The sequence below is a fragment of the Oncorhynchus mykiss genome, chromosome 7 (assembly GCF_013265735.2).
Source record: "Oncorhynchus mykiss isolate Arlee chromosome 7, USDA_OmykA_1.1, whole genome shotgun sequence".
Lineage (NCBI taxonomy): Eukaryota > Metazoa > Chordata > Actinopteri > Salmoniformes > Salmonidae > Oncorhynchus > Oncorhynchus mykiss.
The window spans coordinates 45,244,461-45,262,361 of record NC_048571.1 but is presented as its reverse complement, the minus strand read 5'-3'; the positions used below and the strand labels follow the sequence as shown (position 1 = coordinate 45,262,361).

Below are 17,901 nucleotides of genomic sequence, written 5' to 3'. Positions count from 1 at the left end.
TTGTCTGTGTTGTTCTTGAAGGCCCTTCGTCTTCGGCAGGACATAGTTGTGAACTGAGAGTGGGAAGAGTGCAGCTTGTGTCACTTCCTCCAAGATGGTTGTCTGCTGTGTCGCGATGAGGATGAGGTCATCGATGTGGAGCCCAGGATTGGCTCTCCTGACGGGCGTGGTCGTCAGTGTCTGTGCCTTTCACCTCACCACTGCCATTGACATCCCAATGGAGGGTAAGTGCTCACTCTTCCCACAACGTGCTTTTGGTGCAGAATATCATAAACCTTTTGTAAAGTACAGTATATTGATTTTGTTTTCCAATGTCTGTAATGGTCAAAGCAGTCCACAGGTATTCTTTGAAATATAGCACTTTCTGTAAATCTATACCATGCCAAAATCGGTTCAATTATATTCATGGGTCAAACTCATCCTTAACTGGGGTTTGGTTTCTAGTTTCAGCTTGTTTAAATCAGGTTTCTTCATTCTCTTGTATTGGGGGCTGTGTATCTTGCAGTTTCCTTGGAAACGAGTATCAAGTTTTCTCTTCTAAATTATTCAGAAACATCACTTAAGGGCCCGCTTACAAAGAGCAGTTCAAACAGGTTTTGAAAATGCAACACACACTTGCTGTTGATGCAGAGTAATTCATTTCACGCCATCTCCTTAAATGCAATTCACAATCTTCTGTTTTGTTGTACCTAGAGTACTAATGTTTCTAAAGGCCTATAACCAATCAAAAAAAACAGTATTATGCTTAAACCTCTGCCCGTGTTTTTGTTGTCTTCCTGCCGCCATGGATATTTTAGTTTTAGGTCATGTAAACAGTAAGTTTGCTCTGGTGTGACCTGTCCCATCCAGCATTATTGACCGCCTGTCTGTCCTCACTTAATCTCTTGGCTCAGTGTTCAGCACCACAGCAGCTGTACCATGTGGTCATCTTGTGTACGATCTGCATCTCATGTGCCATCCTCCATTTATTTACACAATCATCATCTTCAAATTGGATTGTCTTGGACGACTGTCATCCATGTAGTGGCATGTAGTTTTAACCTGCACCGTTGGCCATACGGGCCTGACCTCATGCCGCTAGTTTTACTGTTGTTGACCCCTGTAGTTTTGTAGTGAATCTCTTAAGTCAAATCACTTAAACCAGAAAACATTGACAAAGCAGGGCAAGTTCAAACAGTGCTGTATGTCACTGTGAAATAGAACCGTAAGAGAAGGAACCCACTGGGCACTGACGTCATTTGAAATGACGTGAAAGCAACATTGGTTCAACCAGTGTGTGCCCAGTGGGAAATACTATCATCATTGAAATGAACCCTACCTTAACACCTTATAGAGTGTGAGAGATTCTATTATCCTGCAGGGGGTCTATGGAACCTTTCATAAAGTGTCGTCCTTGTTGTCTGTTTTCCAGTTGAGCAGCTGCCCACCATCACAGAGTCCTCCCCCAGCTCTCTGATCGCCTTCCCCTTCGATGAGAGCTTCCCCATGACGTGTGAAGCCAAAGGGAACCCCAAGCCAGAGTGAGTTCTGAGTATCCCTACTCTACCATTCCATACCCAGCAGATGGGAGAGGGACAGCCCAGGAGAGCTCGTTAGCAGCCCGACAGACAGTCTATCACCGGCCATCGATTTGGCGTGTCACATTTGGCTAGTCGATTTGGCGAGTTTGAGGGTTTGATTTTCAAGTATTGGACAGACTGTGACGACCAACCTTGGACACGAAACACACTGTACATTTGGCTGAAACACACAAGATATTTTCAAGATTTACGTTGAATTATATCAGTGACTGATTGAACTGTTGATTTTGTAGATACCGGTGGACAAAAAATGGGGAAGAGTTTGACCCCTACCAGGACCCGAAGCTGATCAAGGAGGACAACTCTGGGACATTTGTGATCCCCAACACTGGGAATCTCACAGAGTACCAGGGAACGTACCGCTGTTACGCCGAGAACGAATTAGGGACGGCCATAACGGAGGAGATTGAGTTTGTTGTGCCCCGTGAGTAGTATACTGTACATCCATACATCTCTGATCTCTGTGGCGCTCCATTACAGCTCTTTGAAAGTGATTCAGGGCCTGGAATTCAATTCAACGACTGTGTCGCTCCATTGTGAGCTGTTTGTTGTATTGGCCATGGCAGAAAGTCATTGAAGCTCCAGAGCATTCCACCCCCAAGTTGCCTCTCGTCTATACCCATATAGACTGTGTGGCAGAAGGGAGACTGATCTATCCTTCATCATTTCCCTTGGTACATTTTTCATTTTGTTCCAAAGCATAGTACATAAATCTTCTAAGAAATCCAGACCGAGGGGAACTATGACAAAATTTGGCCGTGCTCCAACCATTCAGTGCGACTGAAACGCAGCACAACAGTACTAATGACGTGTATTTCTTCCCGCAAGTCAAAATCTGAAGAATGTGCTGTAAAATCCAATTCACTGGAACACAAACACCTCCATACACAACCAGCACAAAACACTAGTATCATAGGACTGCCACCTGCTGGAGAGAAAGGCAACCCTTTTGCCCTCAGAACAGTCTCAATTCGTTGGGGCATAGACTTGATAAGGTGTCGAAAGTGTTCCCCAGGGATGCTGGCCCATGTTGACTCCAATGCTTCCCACAGTGTCAAGTTGGCTGCATGTCATTTGGGCGGTGGACCATTGTTGATACACACAGGAAACGGTTGAGTGTGAAAACGCAAAAGCGTTGCCGTTTTTGACACAAGCCTGTGCACCCGGCACCTACACATACACAATCCATGTCTCAGTTGTCTCAAGGCTTCGAAATCCTTCTTTAACCTGTCTCCTCCCCTTCATCTACACTGATTGAAGTGGATTCAACAAGTGACGTCAATAAGGGATCATAGCTTTCACCTGGATTCACCTGGTCAGCCTATGTCATGGAAAGAGCAAGTGTTCCTAATGTTTTGTACACTCAGTGTATATTATGTGTTGTCTTATCAGACGTTCCTAAGTTTCCCAAGGAGAAGATTGATCCCATCAAGGTGGAGGAGGGTCAGCCTGTCATTTTGGAGTGTAACCCTCCTAAAGGAATCCCTCCTTTACAGATCTACTGGATGACCATCGGTGAGTCACTAACGGCTTGCCAGACCTAACACAGTGTCTGAGTCATGTCCCATGCTTTGTGTTGACACCTGCCGTTTTATTGAAGCACGATAGATCAAACGAAAGCAACCAACATTTGTATGGAATATCCACCTCTTTTCCCCTCTTCAGACCTTCAGCACATAGAGCAGGACGAGAGGGTGTCCATGGGTCTGAACGGTGACCTGTTCTTCTCTAATGCTCTGGAGAAGGACAGCCGCAGAGACTACTGTTGCTTCGCTGCCTTCCCCAGGATTCGCACCATCGTCCAGAAGAATGCCATGTCTGTCATAGTCAAGAGCAGTAGGTGTCAATCTAAGAAGGCATGTCTGTGATTTAGGTGTGTTTATTATTACAGCATAGAGCTTGACCAAATGGCTTTGTTTTGATCACCTTCATGACTTCAACCTCTGATCCAATGCATTCGTTGCTATGATCGTGTACGCGATCAAGAACATTCCCAATGTCCAGCAGCATCTCCAAAAGTTGTATTTTCCCTGCACTTGATGGCACTGGTGTTTTCATGAATCTACCCCACCCCCATTGTCTGTCATGATTGTTTTAGTTTTTATGAATGCTTTGCACATTTTCATATGTTACCCACCTTCATTTCAGAAAATTCAAACAGTGACTCAAGTAGCAGTCCTGGTCGTGGTAAGTTACATGCCGTACCATATCATTGTCTAGAACACACCACGTGCGATTTAATTTTTTCATATCAGAGTGTGATATGTGGATCCAAACATTGCATTGTAGGTTAGCAGTCCCAAGAGTTAGACCCATGCATTGCCTTGTTTGAAAAACTAATCTTAAAAACAATGTTTCTACTCCATTCTCAAAAGCCAATTCAATCCTGGAGAGAAAACCAAGTCTTCTGATGCCCTCTGGTGTCAAGTCGGAGACACAGCTGGTGAAAGGTGACGAGCTACTACTGGAGTGCATTGCCGAGGGCTTGTAAGTAAACCGTCCTCTCTTCTTTCTTTTTTTTTTTTTCTTTTCTTTTTTTTTTTACAAAGGACTGCATGATATCTTCTAGACACTTCATTCTATTTGAAGCAACTACATCAAAACGTCAGTCATTTTACTGCCCCTTTCAGTCCAACACCCAAGATTGAATGGGTAAGGATGGGCCACAGGCTGCCCGACAGAGCGACGATAGAGAACCATGGGAAACTCCTGAGCATTGACCGGGTCAATGAGGACGACAGTGGGAAATACAGGTGTAAGGCTAAGAACATCCACGGAGAGGCCAACCACTCCTTTGATGTATCAGTGGAAGGTAAGTGGGAAAAATGTACAAAGGTTGAAATAATAGGTTCTTAGTTTGATTATGTGTGTCTGGGAAAACAGCTGTTTAGCTTAAACCACATTTACAGGTTTTACTGTAGGAAAACTCGATAAAGTCTGATATGACAAGTACTTCATAATAGTAACACATTTTCATGAGAAAGAGTGCCACCTACTGTACATTGAGTGAACTGCTGTCCAAGAGGGATTCAAAAAAGTCACCATTTGAGAATTGGCTCCAGGTTGATAGAAAACACAAACATCATTCTGGGAGAGAGTTGTAAACTGTGCTCTGGTTCGCTCACTGCTTCCTGATGTTATGTCTGTCTTTGATGTTGCACTTTCCAGAGCCTCCTAAGTGGGTATCTGAGCCTGAGAGCCAGCTTAGTACGATTGGCTCAGACGTGCAAATCAAGTGCTCTGCCACTGGTACTCCTCAGCCCACCATCCAATGGAGGGTGAATGGAAAACCTCTTAAGGGTATGTTCTCAGTCTACCTCAACAAGGCATGAGTGTCCTATTTCTAGCACTGCAAATTGGTGCACAGCTAATGGATTTCATTGTTGATTGCAGAGGTCCCAGCATCTAACAGAAAGGTGTTGGATGACACCATTGTCTTGCACAACGCCAAATCGATTGACAGTGCCGTCTATCAATGTGAGGCTTCCAACAGACATGGAACCCTACTGGCCAATGCCAATATCATGATCATGAGTAAGTTTATGGTGCTTCGTTGGCTTTACTCTCTACCTCTGAAAATAGCCTCTACTTTCCTCTGAGGCTTGAAGTCCTAATGGTCACAAATAAATAGTTCCTACACAGCCTTCATCATTGTTTTACCGGTCGTGCTCATCCATTCTGTTACCCACTAAGTATGGAATTGTATGATGATGAAAGGGCACTAAAGAATCCAACCAGTTGCTTGACATTGTCATGAGGCAGTGGAAGACTGTCTGTGAGTGGTGGTGTTTCTGGTCTGAAATCCGGCTCTGGCGCCAGAGCCCCTCGGGCCATGGTGAAGGAAGGGTTGTCTGAGCGCCACAGTCCTCCAGCCAGACTACCCACCCACATCCCCTGTCCCTGTTGATCAGCCCGCATGCTCCCAGGCATTTATTTCTATGCTAGCACGTTTCTCTACTCCCTTCAGAATGCAATGCCACAACACTAAAATGCGCTCCTTTTATAAGAGCAGATTAAAAATAAGTGCTCTCTTTGGCTTCTCAGAACTGTCTGGAGTTTGTCGCTGGTGACAAACTAGGAAGTTATTAAGCGGACTGTTTCTGGATTCAAAGTCACAGCTTTTTATTTTGGTTAACAATGGAATGAGATAGACAGGATGTTTTGGTTAGAAATGATAAGACACATTTATTTTAAATTTGGCACTCATTGTTCCACTTGTTTTCATTTTTTATTCTTTTTTATTTTATTTTCAAATTGTATGACAATCATCGTGACAGTCCAGCCTTTCTTTCAAAAGAAATGGAAGACAGTAACATTTTCACATCACTTGGTCTGCTTGATCAGTCTCCTTAGTTTGAATCTTAGCTATACATTTTAATGGACCTTCTTAGTGTATCTTTGTAACCAATACTGCAGTACAGTCAGAGGGCCATTCCTCAATCCCTCCATATCTGTATGGAAGTTAGAAAATAAATCTCTCTCTCTCTCGTTCATGTCCCAAACCATTATTCATTAACTGGGATGTCTCTCCCCACAGATCTGCCTCCTATGGTCCTGACAGAGGAAGGTCTGGAGTATTCAGCTGTGGAGGGAAAGAGTGTAGTCATGCACTGCAAGGTGTTCAGCTCTCCGCCCTCTATTGTAACCTGGTGAGTAGGCTCTCCCTAACCATAGCCTGGTCCCAGACCAGAATGTGTTTCAGCCAACTCATCCTACTCTTCTTGTCATGTCATCAATCATTGGCTCAAGCCCATACAAATGCTGGACTAGGATTCTCCAGCTCAAACCAGTCCTCTCAGAGGCCAGTAGAGAGCAGTAGATATCAATGTGTCATTACTAGACAGCAATGTGTCAAAGTGTCATTAGGTAGTTATAAAAATAGCTATGTACAGGATCCGTTTCTCTGTTGGTGCACCACTGTTTGCTGTGGAAATGTGCAGAAAGAAAAAACATCTTACACCTCCACAAATACTTTAAGGGGCATTATTGCAGTATCTTCTTAAGTGCTCAGGAAGGTTCCTCTGTAATTGAATGAAATTGCAAGTGGAGACTTTAATTGATTGCTTTACATGTTGTACAGGAACAAGGATGACTCAACAGGGTCTGTGGAGGGACCAAGGTTTACAGTTCACCAGAATGGATCTTTGGAGATCCATAATGTGGAGAAAGAGGACATGGGCCAATACACATGTTACACCAAGAATACTGAAGGGAAGTCTGCTATAACTGCCTTACTGGATGTTAAAGGTATGAAACGAAATACAAGACGGCATGTGTTTAACACACAACTAGGGCCATGTGTTTTTCTAAATACAGTATGTGACCTGACGAGGAACAACTGCCTCATATAGTGTTTCCTGCTAAAGTCACATGGTTAGAAAAAAGAGGGGTCCTAAACACAACTCTTTACATGCAACTTATGCAGTTGTGTGTTTCATCTATCCAAGATCCCACAAAGATATTCCAGGCCCCAGAGGACTTGCAGGTCCTAATAGGAACCACAGCCCAGCTCTCCTGCCTGGCGGTGTACGACAACTCCTTCAGTGGCGACTTTGAGATCGTGTGGGAGAAAGACGATATGGAGATAGCACTAAACCACACTGAGAATTCTGGGTAAGACGACACCTTTCTTATGGTGTCACAGATCCAAGCCTAGCCCAGGAAAGTTCACTTGTTTTTTTTAGATTGCACAGATCAATAGGTTGTCTCTCTTTTTTTTCTGCCGATAGATATTTCTTAGAGGATGGCATACTGCAGATCGTCAACGTCAGCCACAGAGACCATGGCATGTACAAGTGTGTGGCCAGAACTCCAGTGGACCAGGACACTGCCTCTGCACTACTCATAGTGCTGGGTGAGAAAATATGTCAAATACTGTACATCAAAACCTGGTCAATGACCCCGAGCACAACAGAAATGCATAGCATGTCACAATATGGATCCATATGCCGAAGCCAAGCATTCCATGGCGTGGTACACAGAGCAGAACATGATTACACCGTGTGTCTTCAGACCTCAGCTCTGCATTTACAGAACAATGTCTTTACTTCATTTGCATCGCAGTTTTACATTTAGCTTTCTTTCCCATTGGTCAGTCTCTGACTGTGTCATGGTGCTTTTCCAGAGGATAAATCAAATCAAATTGTATTGTATTGGTCACATACACATGATTAGCTGATGTTATTGCTAGTGTAGCCAAATGCTTGTGCTTCTTGTTCCGACACTGCAGCAATATCTAACAAGTAATCTAACAATTCCACAACAACTACCTAATACACTCAAATCTAAGTAAAGGGATGGAATAAGAATATGTACATATAAATATATGGATGAGCCATGGCCGAGCGGCATAGGCAAGATGCAATAGGTGGTATAACAGTATATACATATGGGATGAGTAATGCAAGATATGTAACTGTCATTATTAAAGTGGCATTGATAAAGTGATTAGCGATCCATTTGTTAGTGTCCAATGATTTCAAGTCTGTATGTAGGCAGCAGCCTCTCTGTGTTAGTGATGGCTGTTTAACAGTCTGATGGATACAATGTCTTTGTGTGTTATCAAAGTAATGTCGTTGTGGTGTTTTACAGATGTCCCCGATGCACCTGAGAATTTGGTGCTGTCTGAACACAAGGGCAGAAGTGTGAAGCTCAAATGGATCCCTGGGGATGACCACAACAGCTCAACCACTGGTAATAGTCTGGCTCTGCAAACAAAGTTCAGCTGCTTTGCGTGATTTAGGGAACAGCAGGCCTGTAGTATGTACAATGATAATAACATGGCACATATTTACTAAGAAAATTGAATTAGTTCTTTATTATTGTGTAAGTCTCCTGTCAACATTCCAACACAAATGTGTCGTATTTGTTTGGGGGGAACAAGTTTCCTGCTTAGTGCAGGGTCTGAAGAGTTTGCTACGCAGGTGGCTGTTAGATAAGCAGCCCCTTTGGCAAAGGGCTTGGGCAGATTGGGGTCTGGTCTGTGTGTCTCACCCTGTGAACAGACTTCATTATTGAGTATGAGGAGAGCCAGTGGGAGCCAGGGAACTGGAACGAGCTTCAGAGAGTTCCAGGAAATCACGGTTCGGCAGTCCTCAAACTTTATGGACATGTTGACTATCGCTTTCGAGTGTCTGGAGTCAACGCGGTGGGTAGGGGGCGTCCCAGTGAGCCCACAGAAAGATACAAGACCCCTCCTGCAGGTAGGAAGTCCAGTTATGTTTTATCCTCTGACCGGCCTCTACCGCCCGTTGAACTTTGAAACACTCAAACATCTGAGATAATTGATTTCACTCTTAGGTCTCTCATGTGCACATGTTCACAGGAGATTTATTTAACTAACAATTTCAATTCTGGCGAAATCCATATTTCTTCTCTGCCACCAGCCCCTGACAAGAACCCTGAAAATATTAAAATCGAAGGTCATTTGGCACATGAAATGGATATCAACTGGGAGGTAAGAAACAGAATGGGGTTCCTTTAATGTTCCTTCCCTGCGTACGTACGCACCCCTCCGAGTATTGACTATTTCACAGCACTTACATTTTGGGGAAATCAAAGAATCTCTCTTTATTCATAGAGAAAATAAGCTTTAGTGTTATCCCTCAGAAATAAATCAAATATCCCTGCTTTTGATGTGTCGTATTGTGATGTATAACTTTAGAAAACCTATTTTTGATGGGTCATAGTGAATGGGATAGCTATCAAAGCAGTTCATTGTGAACCTTTTATTAGAAAGTGAAAAGGAATGGAGGAGTACAGTAATACAGTAATAAATTCTGCTTTATTGTAAAAAGATTAATCTCACCCCCACAAATGATCTTCCTGTCCTAGCAGAGTAATGCAACCTGAACTTCTGAATGTATGAGCTCCCTCATTGTTAATGATTTGCTTTTGTGGATAATAGTGTCTTATTCTATTTCCCATCATGGTCAGGCCATTGTGAGGGAAGCGCTAGATCGCTCTATAATCTCTACAGTCTGTGAAGTCCTAGACTGCTCCTTATATCAGAGGGGTGCCTCGCAGCTCCCTGGAGCCAGCACCCAGCCAATTGTCTTATTGTTTTACTGATTTTATATGATCAAATATTAGGATCCATGTGTATGGGCTTGGCCATGATAACCTCAAAATAGCCAGGGATGTAGAAGGAAATATAAAGAGCTCCTTGCTCGATTGTTCAAGTTCCTATTAAATTGTAATAATCTGTGTGTTACTGCTATTCTTACATTCCTCGCCCTTGCAGCCATTGTCCCCCATTGAACACAATGGGCCAGGCCTTGAATATAAGGTGAGCTATAAACGGCAGGATGTGGAGGAGGACTGGCACGAGCATGTGGTGAAAAGACACTCGTTTGTGGTGAAGGGCACTCCCACGTTTGTGCCATATGAGGTCAGGATCCAGGCGAGGAACTACCAGGGATGGGGACCTGAACCCAAAGTGATGACTGGCTACTCTGGAGAGGACTGTGAGTGACTACTGTTGTTTTTTTTTAAATAAAATCTTACAGCCTTGTAAATACAAAGAATGTATGTGAATTTCATAATAATAATACAATTCAGATGTATAAGGCCAGTACCGTATGTACCATTCAGCTTTGTGTGTGGTTGGCTCCAGTCCTTAAAATCTGGACTCTTTCTTCTTTAAAAGTGCTATAGATTTGTGAGCAGAATCCTAACCCACCAGCCAGAGTAGTTGATGAAATCCAATGTTTGCTTTGTGATATTGGTTCGTAGCTTGGTTGAGCGTCACTTTATAGGGCCTATGTACCCTTTCACTCATGCCAAAGTGAAAACTCTCTTTTAGAACCATTTCATTCCATGCACTTTCTTATTTCTATCTTTTATCTTTAGCGCTCTTTTGGATTTGCCCTCAGGATGTAACCTCAGGTCACATGTACCATCTCAACCTTGTTAACAATGTGTTGTCCTCCTTTAGAAGCTTTGTACTCCTTTATTGTCATACTGCCTGGTATCATCGCTTAGGCAATAGCAGTGAGCCCAACACTAGTTCCCCCCTTGGTATATCACGTTATTTAGATTGCAGTCACTGATCTATAGATTATTATTTGATAGAGGTAAAGCTTTGAAGCACCTAAATACTCAACCCTGCCAATACTACACACATGATCTGGTGGATCATACACTGTAAAGCTGAGCTCATCCTTCACATGTTGGGCTGATCTTTACAGTACTCCGTGTGACATACGGGCTGAATGGACTGTGACGTGAGTGTGTTTGGCCCTGCAGTCCCCTCCGCGGCCCCTGATGATGTGGCGGTGGAGGTGATGAACAACTCGCTGGTCAAGGTCAGCTGGACGCGCGTTCACAAGGAAAAGCTGCATGGACATCTGGGAGGCTACAGGGTAATTCCTCAAAACAGCCCTGTAGCTTTAAAGACACAGTTTAAAAGGAGAGACCCTGACCTCGCTGAGTCTTCTGGCCCCCTTACCCAACTCTGTCTCCCTACTGCTGGCAGCTCACTGTTCCCTTACACTCGCGGGAAAAAATACATTTTTCTATTTATGAGCTGTTGTCTTTTTGTCACGTAATTATGATCTGTTAGACCTATAACACTGTCTCCCCTCTGTCATGGCGGTCAGATAAACTGGTGGCGGCTGCGTAGTCTGCTGGACTCAAAGAAGACTCAAGGGAACAAACACACGCTGACATTCCCGGGGGACAGGAACCATGCCATGGTACCAGCGCTCGCGCCCTTCTCTGAGTACAGCCTCATCGTCATGACCTTCAACGGGCGAGGCAACGGGCCAGGCAGCCACGCCGTCAACTTCAAAACTCCCGAGGGAGGTAAGACATGAGGGGAGAGGTCTGGGGTGCCGTGGAACATATTGATTCAGTACCGTCCAGTGGAAGAAGAAAATAACTATCTAGAGACACGATTATTGTGCTACACTGTCAAACTGCTTACTACCTGTATATTCTTTTGTTTCCCAGTTCCAGAGGAAAACCCTGTTTTCAGGGTCACAGATGTTCAGAAGCACACCGTCGCCCTCACCTGGGCACCTCCTCTGGTTGCCAATGGAGTCGTCACAGGATACCGGCTAGAGTATCAGCTAAGTGTGTACAACTCTTTCCTCTTCCCCGTTGAACTGCAGTCTCTTACATGCACCAGCCTACCTTCATTCAAAGGGACCAGCGATTCCTTGATCTTACCACTAGGAGATAATGTTGTGCTTGTGAATGGTGCTCATTGCTGAGCGCGTTGTTAATGAGGTTTTAGAGTTTAGCTCCTACAGCTGGTGTTCAACTTTAGCCCTATTATAGAAATGTGAGAAAATGCGTGCAGAGCTGTGATCCACAGGTTTAAGTCTCAGTGGTTGCATGAGAATATGATCCAATGTGGGGAAACTCAGATTAAAGTAATGAGGCTTGAATACAACTAAATGTTAAATGTATTTTATTGGATGGCATCAGAAAGCATGGAAGTGGATATCCAGTAGGATTTATTGATCGTATAACCCGGGATTGACCCCCTTTGGTGGAAAGAGGGGTCAGTGTCGGGTTGGGGTGTGACACACTGGCCTGTGTGGTGTGTCATGATCCGGCCCCAGCAGCGCTGACCAAGGCCAGCGTGTCACAGCCTTTTAAGGTCTTTGTTAGTGACCCGATACCGTCCACTGGGGCCTTCACCACAACCAACGACCCAGATTAATCCCATAGGAAACAGTCACTGGACATGACGTGCGTGTGTATGTGCCCCACTCTTCAACCCCTGGCCTGAAACAATAATGATGATGAGGCTAATTACAACGTTTTAAAGACGGCATTGCACAGCAACTCCCACTAAAGGTTTGGGATTTTGCCGCTGCACAAGAGGGCCAAACGTGTCATGCTGTATTTCAGAAGAAGGGACGTTTACATTGTGCAAGTGTGATGAAGCTGATGGACTCTTTTGAAGTGAGTGGTCTTTGAAGTCCCCTTGAAGGAACTCATGTGTGAAATGTTGAGGATAATGCACACAGCTGTCAGCATGGCACCGGGAGGAAGCACCAGAGGAATTTAAAGGCTGCTGCACAGCTGTTCCAGGGCTAAGCCCAGCTTCTTAGAGGGCCTTGCTAACTACATTTTTCACAGGTTTCACAGAAACCTACACTGTTACACTGAGGGCCAGTTCCACCGCTAGGGAGGGCTGAACCAACTCACAATGCAGATCACATGTTGTACATTCTCACATAGCGTGGTCATGTATTCATCAAACCCCCAAGATATCATGTGTCCTTTTCAAATGATCTATCAATGATCTATCATTCTTTCTCCTTGGTGTTTCAGAGAGACACCTCTGTGTCCATGTTATATAGCAACACAATGTTTAATCCAGTCTATGTGTGTGTTTAGTCAACGACACAGAGGAGGTGGGTGTCCTGCAGTCGATGGACATCAGCAGCCCGGACACCACCTCGTGTGTCCTGCGGAACCTCGAGGCCGTCAGCAGGTACAAGTTCTACCTGCGCTCCTGCACCAGGGTGGGCTGTGGGCCCCAGGTCAGCGAGGAGAGCACCACCACACCTGTAGCGCGTAAGTCACAAAGGCCAGGATGTTGCCTGTGCAGATGGGGGATGCTGGAGGAGGTTCTATAGGGAGAGAAAGGGGGCATGGATTTAGGGTTGGGGGTAATGGTGAGATGTGATAGCCAGACTTTGGGATGAGGTACTCTGTAGATGACCAAGCCGTTTCAGTAATGTATTAGCTCAGGGAATATGATACTGGCTCCATCTGCCAGGCTTTTCATATCTCTATCTAAGTAATTTTTGTGGTTAAACAATATCATAAGGGTGTGAGAAGGGGATTCATTCATCATTGTCATAAAAGAGCAAGTGTTTATTGATTTAAAAGGGAAAGCAAGCTATGAAACAACCAGCTGGAGAAGAGATTTGCCTTCGGCAAGTGAAACTGTATATTTTCTATATAATATTGTATTATTATATAGGAATTGGTAAGGTAAGTCAATTGCCCGCCATTGCAGTATGTTTGGTTCATGCACATGATACATCATTTTCATTGTATAACGCAGTATATGTCATTTCTACTTCACACAAGTAATATGTACCCTTCTGAGTCTGTGGGAGTGTAGATAAGGGGGTGGCACCAGTCAAATATAATTATAATCTAATGAAAATAAGCAAGTGCACTTGAATTTGTAATGGAGAGTCTGTACTGTACTCTGAGGTGCCACAACACACACAGCCTCTGTCCAACAATAGTAATAATTCATTTGGTTCCTCTCTAATAGCATATTTTAGTAATTTAGCAGACGTTCTTATCCAGAGCATCTTACATGAGCAATTAGGGTTAAGTGCCTTTCTCAAGGTCACATCGACAGATTTTTCACCAAGTCCGCTCAGGGATGCAAACCAGCGACCGTTACTGGCCCAACGCTCATAACTGATAGGCCACCTGCATTGTAAGGGCTTTCACATTGAAATAAATGTACAGTATAACAAAACATAGCATCCTATTCAATCTCAGTAAGCAGGCTTCTGGGATGAATTAAAAACATCAAATTTGGTGTGCTGCGAGAATGCATGTTTAGATTTGTTTACTTATTTTTTTATTTAACCTTTATTTAACTAGGCAAGGCAGTTAAGAACAAATTATTATTTACAATGACGGCCTACCCCGGCCAAACCCGGGCCAATTGTACACCGCCCTATGGGACTCCCAATCACGGGCCGGTTGTGATACATATCCTGTAAATGTTTCTTCGTCTGTCCCCATAAGAGAACCCTACTTCATTTACACACATTTATGTAGGGTAACATTTTGTGTCTTTTTCATGCTTATGTTGCGGTTGGTGTCTGCATATGCTTTCCCTATGCCATGCAAATGTACACTGAGCAAAAATATAAACGCAAAATGTTGATCCCATGTTTCATGAGCTGAAATAAAAGATTGCAAAAATGTTCCATAATCACAAAAAGCTTATTTCGCTCAAATTTTCGGAACAAATTCGCTTACATCCCTGTTAGTGAGCATTTGTCGTTTGCCAAGATAAACCATCCACCTGACAGGTGTGGGATATCAAGAAGCTGATTAAACAGCATGACCATTACACAGGTGCACCTTGTGCTGGTGACAATAAAAGACCACTCTAAAATGTGCAGTTTTGTCACAAAACACAATGCCACTGATGTCTCCAGTTTTGAGGGAGCATGCAATTGGCATGCTGACTGCAGGAATGTCCACCAGAGCTATTGCCAGATAATTGAATCTTAATTTCTCTACCATAAGACTCCACGTCCAACTGGCCTCATAACCGCAGACCAAGTGTATGCCGTCGTGTGGGCAAGCGGTTTGCTAATGTCAACGTTGTGAACAAAGGGAAACAAATGCATTTTATTGATGGCAATTTGAATGCACAGAGATACCGTGACGAGATCCTGAGGCCCATTGTTGTGCCATTCATCCTCCGCCATCACCTTATGTTTCAGCATGATAATGCAAGGCCCCATGTCGCAAGGATCTGTACACAATTCCCTGGAAGATGAAAATGTCCCAGTTCTTCCATGGCCTGCATACTCACCAGACATGTCACACATTGAGCATGTTTGGGATGCTCTGGATCGATGTGTGCGACAGTGTGTTCCATTTCCCGCCAATATCCAGCAACTTCGCACAGACATTGAAGAGGAGTGGGACAACATTCCACAGGCCACAGTCAACAGCCTGATCAACTCTGCGATGGAGATGTGTCGCGCTGCATGAGACAAATGGTAGTCACACAAGCTACTGACTGGTTTTCTGATCCACGCACCAAACTTTAAAAAAAAAAAAGGTATCTGTATTCCCAGGCATGTGAAATCCATAGATTAGGGCCTAATGAATTTATTTCAATTGACTGATTTCTTTATTTGAACTGTTACTCAGAAAGATCTTAGAAATTGTTGCATGTTACAGTTGTTTTTATTGTTCAGTATATTTAAGGCGTTTAACTTATGCTATTGAACATAATGTCAACAACTTTCAATACATGTACCTGCTTGGCAATGCTTTCCTTTTTTCTTTTTCCTCTCTTCACCAGCTTCAACAGCGGTATCCACTGTCAACTTCAGTATGTAGATTTCTGTTCATGTGCAGTAAAAAACAACCACTGTAGTCTAACGCTGTCGCAAGTCACGCCCTCGGGTATATTAACTATGTTGATGTATTACTGTATGAGTCGGCAGTTCATTAGTTGTATCACATCCTTGGTGGATAGTTGAGTAGAACTGTAGCTCTCTCTCTCTCTTTCCATTTCTGAGAAAGACTCGTGCTATTCTTTTCATATAGCTGTTAGCATGATTTCTGTCAACTATAGTTTCTTTAACATAGACTAGCTGTGAGAGCATGAATATGGATAAAGGGCTGATAAACGGGGTGGGAGGTGACAGCTCCAGACAGCTCCTGGCCCTGCCTGGCTCCATGGTTGAATGGGTCAAGCAGGCATTTAGCAAAAGTTACTGAATCTGATGTCGGCAACAATTAAGACCTTTTTAATATTTCACACAAATACGAAACTAAAATGATGCGGATACTCCTCTCATCTGTGAATAATTGCCCTTGTCTGTTGCGTGCCCTTGCCATCAGCGCTGAGCACTCTGATGCCTCCTTTCATTAGTAGACCAATACAGACTCCCCTGTTTTCAGACAAAGTTTGTGGTTTTCTCTGCAATAACAAATGGTAATGAGTATCCTGATTATAAATTCATATGAATCCGATCTCATTAGTGAATCTCTAAATGAATATTGACTTGTGTTCTAACAACGGCAGGATCAATGCCACCTGTATTACAAAAGCAACGGGATCAAATTAAGCTTTAAGTGCAACATACAGGAAGGATATCAGACAGGCATCTCTATTGTAGTGTCATTCAGTGTTCAAATGATGGCGTCTTTGCCTCAAACTGAACAGTGGAATAGTCACTTCCTGTAGTACAAATGATTACCAATGATCATATCTAGCCAGAAATGACACCTTGTTTCCTAGTTCTTTGATGGTATGCATTGCTCTGTAGTAGTAACCACCCTGACTGGTCATTATAGTAGACATATCTGTAGACTAGAAACTAATGTCAGTTCACTTTACCTATAGTTGTAGTGTACTAACAATTCTACTAGTAGTCAGTAGACAGTAGCTCCCCCTCCTTCACTCCAAAAAATAGCCAATAATCTCAAGATCTGTCTTTCTTTTCAGGCCAGTCTGCCTCCCCCTCACCTCCAAGCACTGCAGTCTCCCACGTGTCCAATGCCACCCATTCCAACATAGGTATTCATATCACCAATTGTGCTCCGTATGGTCATGATAGTCATAGGTGGAAAAACTGTCAACTCTAGTGATCGCTATGACACAAATCCTCTATTTTGAGCTTAACTTCAATCAATGAAAAACTAGCCTCCGCATCGATGTTGAGTTAAAGTCCAGCAAACGGCTCAACAAGCTCATCAACAGACAGTCACGTTATTGAATCTATTCCATACCCGGAGGTGTGAGTGTAGTGTGTTGTAGTTCAAATAGAGCAAATATGTCTAATTGTCAAGGATTGATTTTTTGGGGGGCCCAGTCCTCTTTTACACAGCAGAATATTGACCAAACAGTCACCTGAACATTTCCATGTAACCTTCAACTGGGTAACCAACAATAGTGCTGTGGGGCAAGCAAATGTCCATAGCACCATTTGAGCTGAGGAAAGTGTCGGCTTAGCCAGGCAGAGTGAGGAGGAGGTGTGAGCTCTTAAAGAGACGGTAATATTTAGGGGACTGAGATAAGTGGATAAATTGAAAGCTGTTGAAAGCTGTAGATCAGAATATTTCTGTGTACTGGGGCACTCCTTTTATAGAACTCCCTGACTTTGAAGAGCCATCTTTCAGGCATTGTGGCAGGGCCAGGGCTGCGCTCCCTGCTGTGACAGCAGATGCTTTCTGCAGCCTTTAATACCAGGCTGAGCAGCGCGGTGACAAACACGCCAAGCCCTGGGATATTTTTAGTCAGGCCCCGTGTCACTTAGTCATCATACTAAGCGAATGATGGGAATTACCATAGTTACGAAGTCATACATCAGCATTACCCACGGTGTGTCATTTGTGCTCACAGGGATGGGCAGCACAGACACAGGTGTCCTTGTGTACTGAATTATCACCTGAGAAAATAGTAACACCTGAGCAGGAGACAGTCACAGATTTGCATGTATGCCTGAGGGAAATGAAGGGGATTGGTTGCTGTTGACCGGGTCAAACCATAGCTTTCTTTTACCAACTTTAGCAATATGGAGTGATGCATGATTCTCACCATCACTCCAGGTGCAGTGGTTCTTTGATTTATTCTTGGAGT

General features: G+C 43.7%; 1 protein-coding gene across 9 annotated transcripts in view; it reads left to right on the top strand.

The window, feature by feature from the left end:
* The window catches only part of chl1b (cell adhesion molecule L1-like b), a 76,105-nt gene that overhangs the window by 50,616 nt on the left and 7,588 nt on the right, over nucleotides 1–17,901 (top strand). For 3 of the 9 annotated variants that reach the window (XM_036983335.1, XM_036983342.1, XM_036983336.1), the window contains 25 exons: nucleotides 22–224; nucleotides 798–815; nucleotides 1,412–1,520; nucleotides 1,814–2,004; nucleotides 2,973–3,095; nucleotides 3,246–3,416; nucleotides 3,729–3,767; nucleotides 3,956–4,067; nucleotides 4,211–4,392; nucleotides 4,749–4,880; nucleotides 4,974–5,114; nucleotides 6,118–6,229; nucleotides 6,661–6,827; nucleotides 7,028–7,193; nucleotides 7,310–7,434; nucleotides 8,172–8,273; nucleotides 8,585–8,782; nucleotides 8,966–9,036; nucleotides 9,823–10,045; nucleotides 10,827–10,942; nucleotides 11,180–11,384; nucleotides 11,532–11,654; nucleotides 12,933–13,112; nucleotides 15,616–15,645; nucleotides 16,768–16,839. In XM_036983335.1, coding sequence (XP_036839230.1) covers nucleotides 95–224; nucleotides 798–815; nucleotides 1,412–1,520; nucleotides 1,814–2,004; nucleotides 2,973–3,095; nucleotides 3,246–3,416; nucleotides 3,729–3,767; nucleotides 3,956–4,067; nucleotides 4,211–4,392; nucleotides 4,749–4,880; nucleotides 4,974–5,114; nucleotides 6,118–6,229; nucleotides 6,661–6,827; nucleotides 7,028–7,193; nucleotides 7,310–7,434; nucleotides 8,172–8,273; nucleotides 8,585–8,782; nucleotides 8,966–9,036; nucleotides 9,823–10,045; nucleotides 10,827–10,942; nucleotides 11,180–11,384; nucleotides 11,532–11,654; nucleotides 12,933–13,112; nucleotides 15,616–15,645; nucleotides 16,768–16,839 — 3,238 coding nt within the window. In that variant the 5' untranslated portion in view covers nucleotides 22–94. The remainder of the gene's footprint in view (nucleotides 1–21; nucleotides 225–797; nucleotides 816–1,411; nucleotides 1,521–1,813; nucleotides 2,005–2,972; nucleotides 3,096–3,245; nucleotides 3,417–3,728; nucleotides 3,768–3,955; nucleotides 4,068–4,210; nucleotides 4,393–4,748; nucleotides 4,881–4,973; nucleotides 5,115–6,117; nucleotides 6,230–6,660; nucleotides 6,828–7,027; nucleotides 7,194–7,309; nucleotides 7,435–8,171; nucleotides 8,274–8,584; nucleotides 8,783–8,965; nucleotides 9,037–9,822; nucleotides 10,046–10,826; nucleotides 10,943–11,179; nucleotides 11,385–11,531; nucleotides 11,655–12,932; nucleotides 13,113–15,615; nucleotides 15,646–16,767; nucleotides 16,840–17,901) is intronic. The other 6 variants (XM_036983341.1, XM_036983340.1, XM_036983343.1 and 3 more) reach the window with 4 other exon arrangements.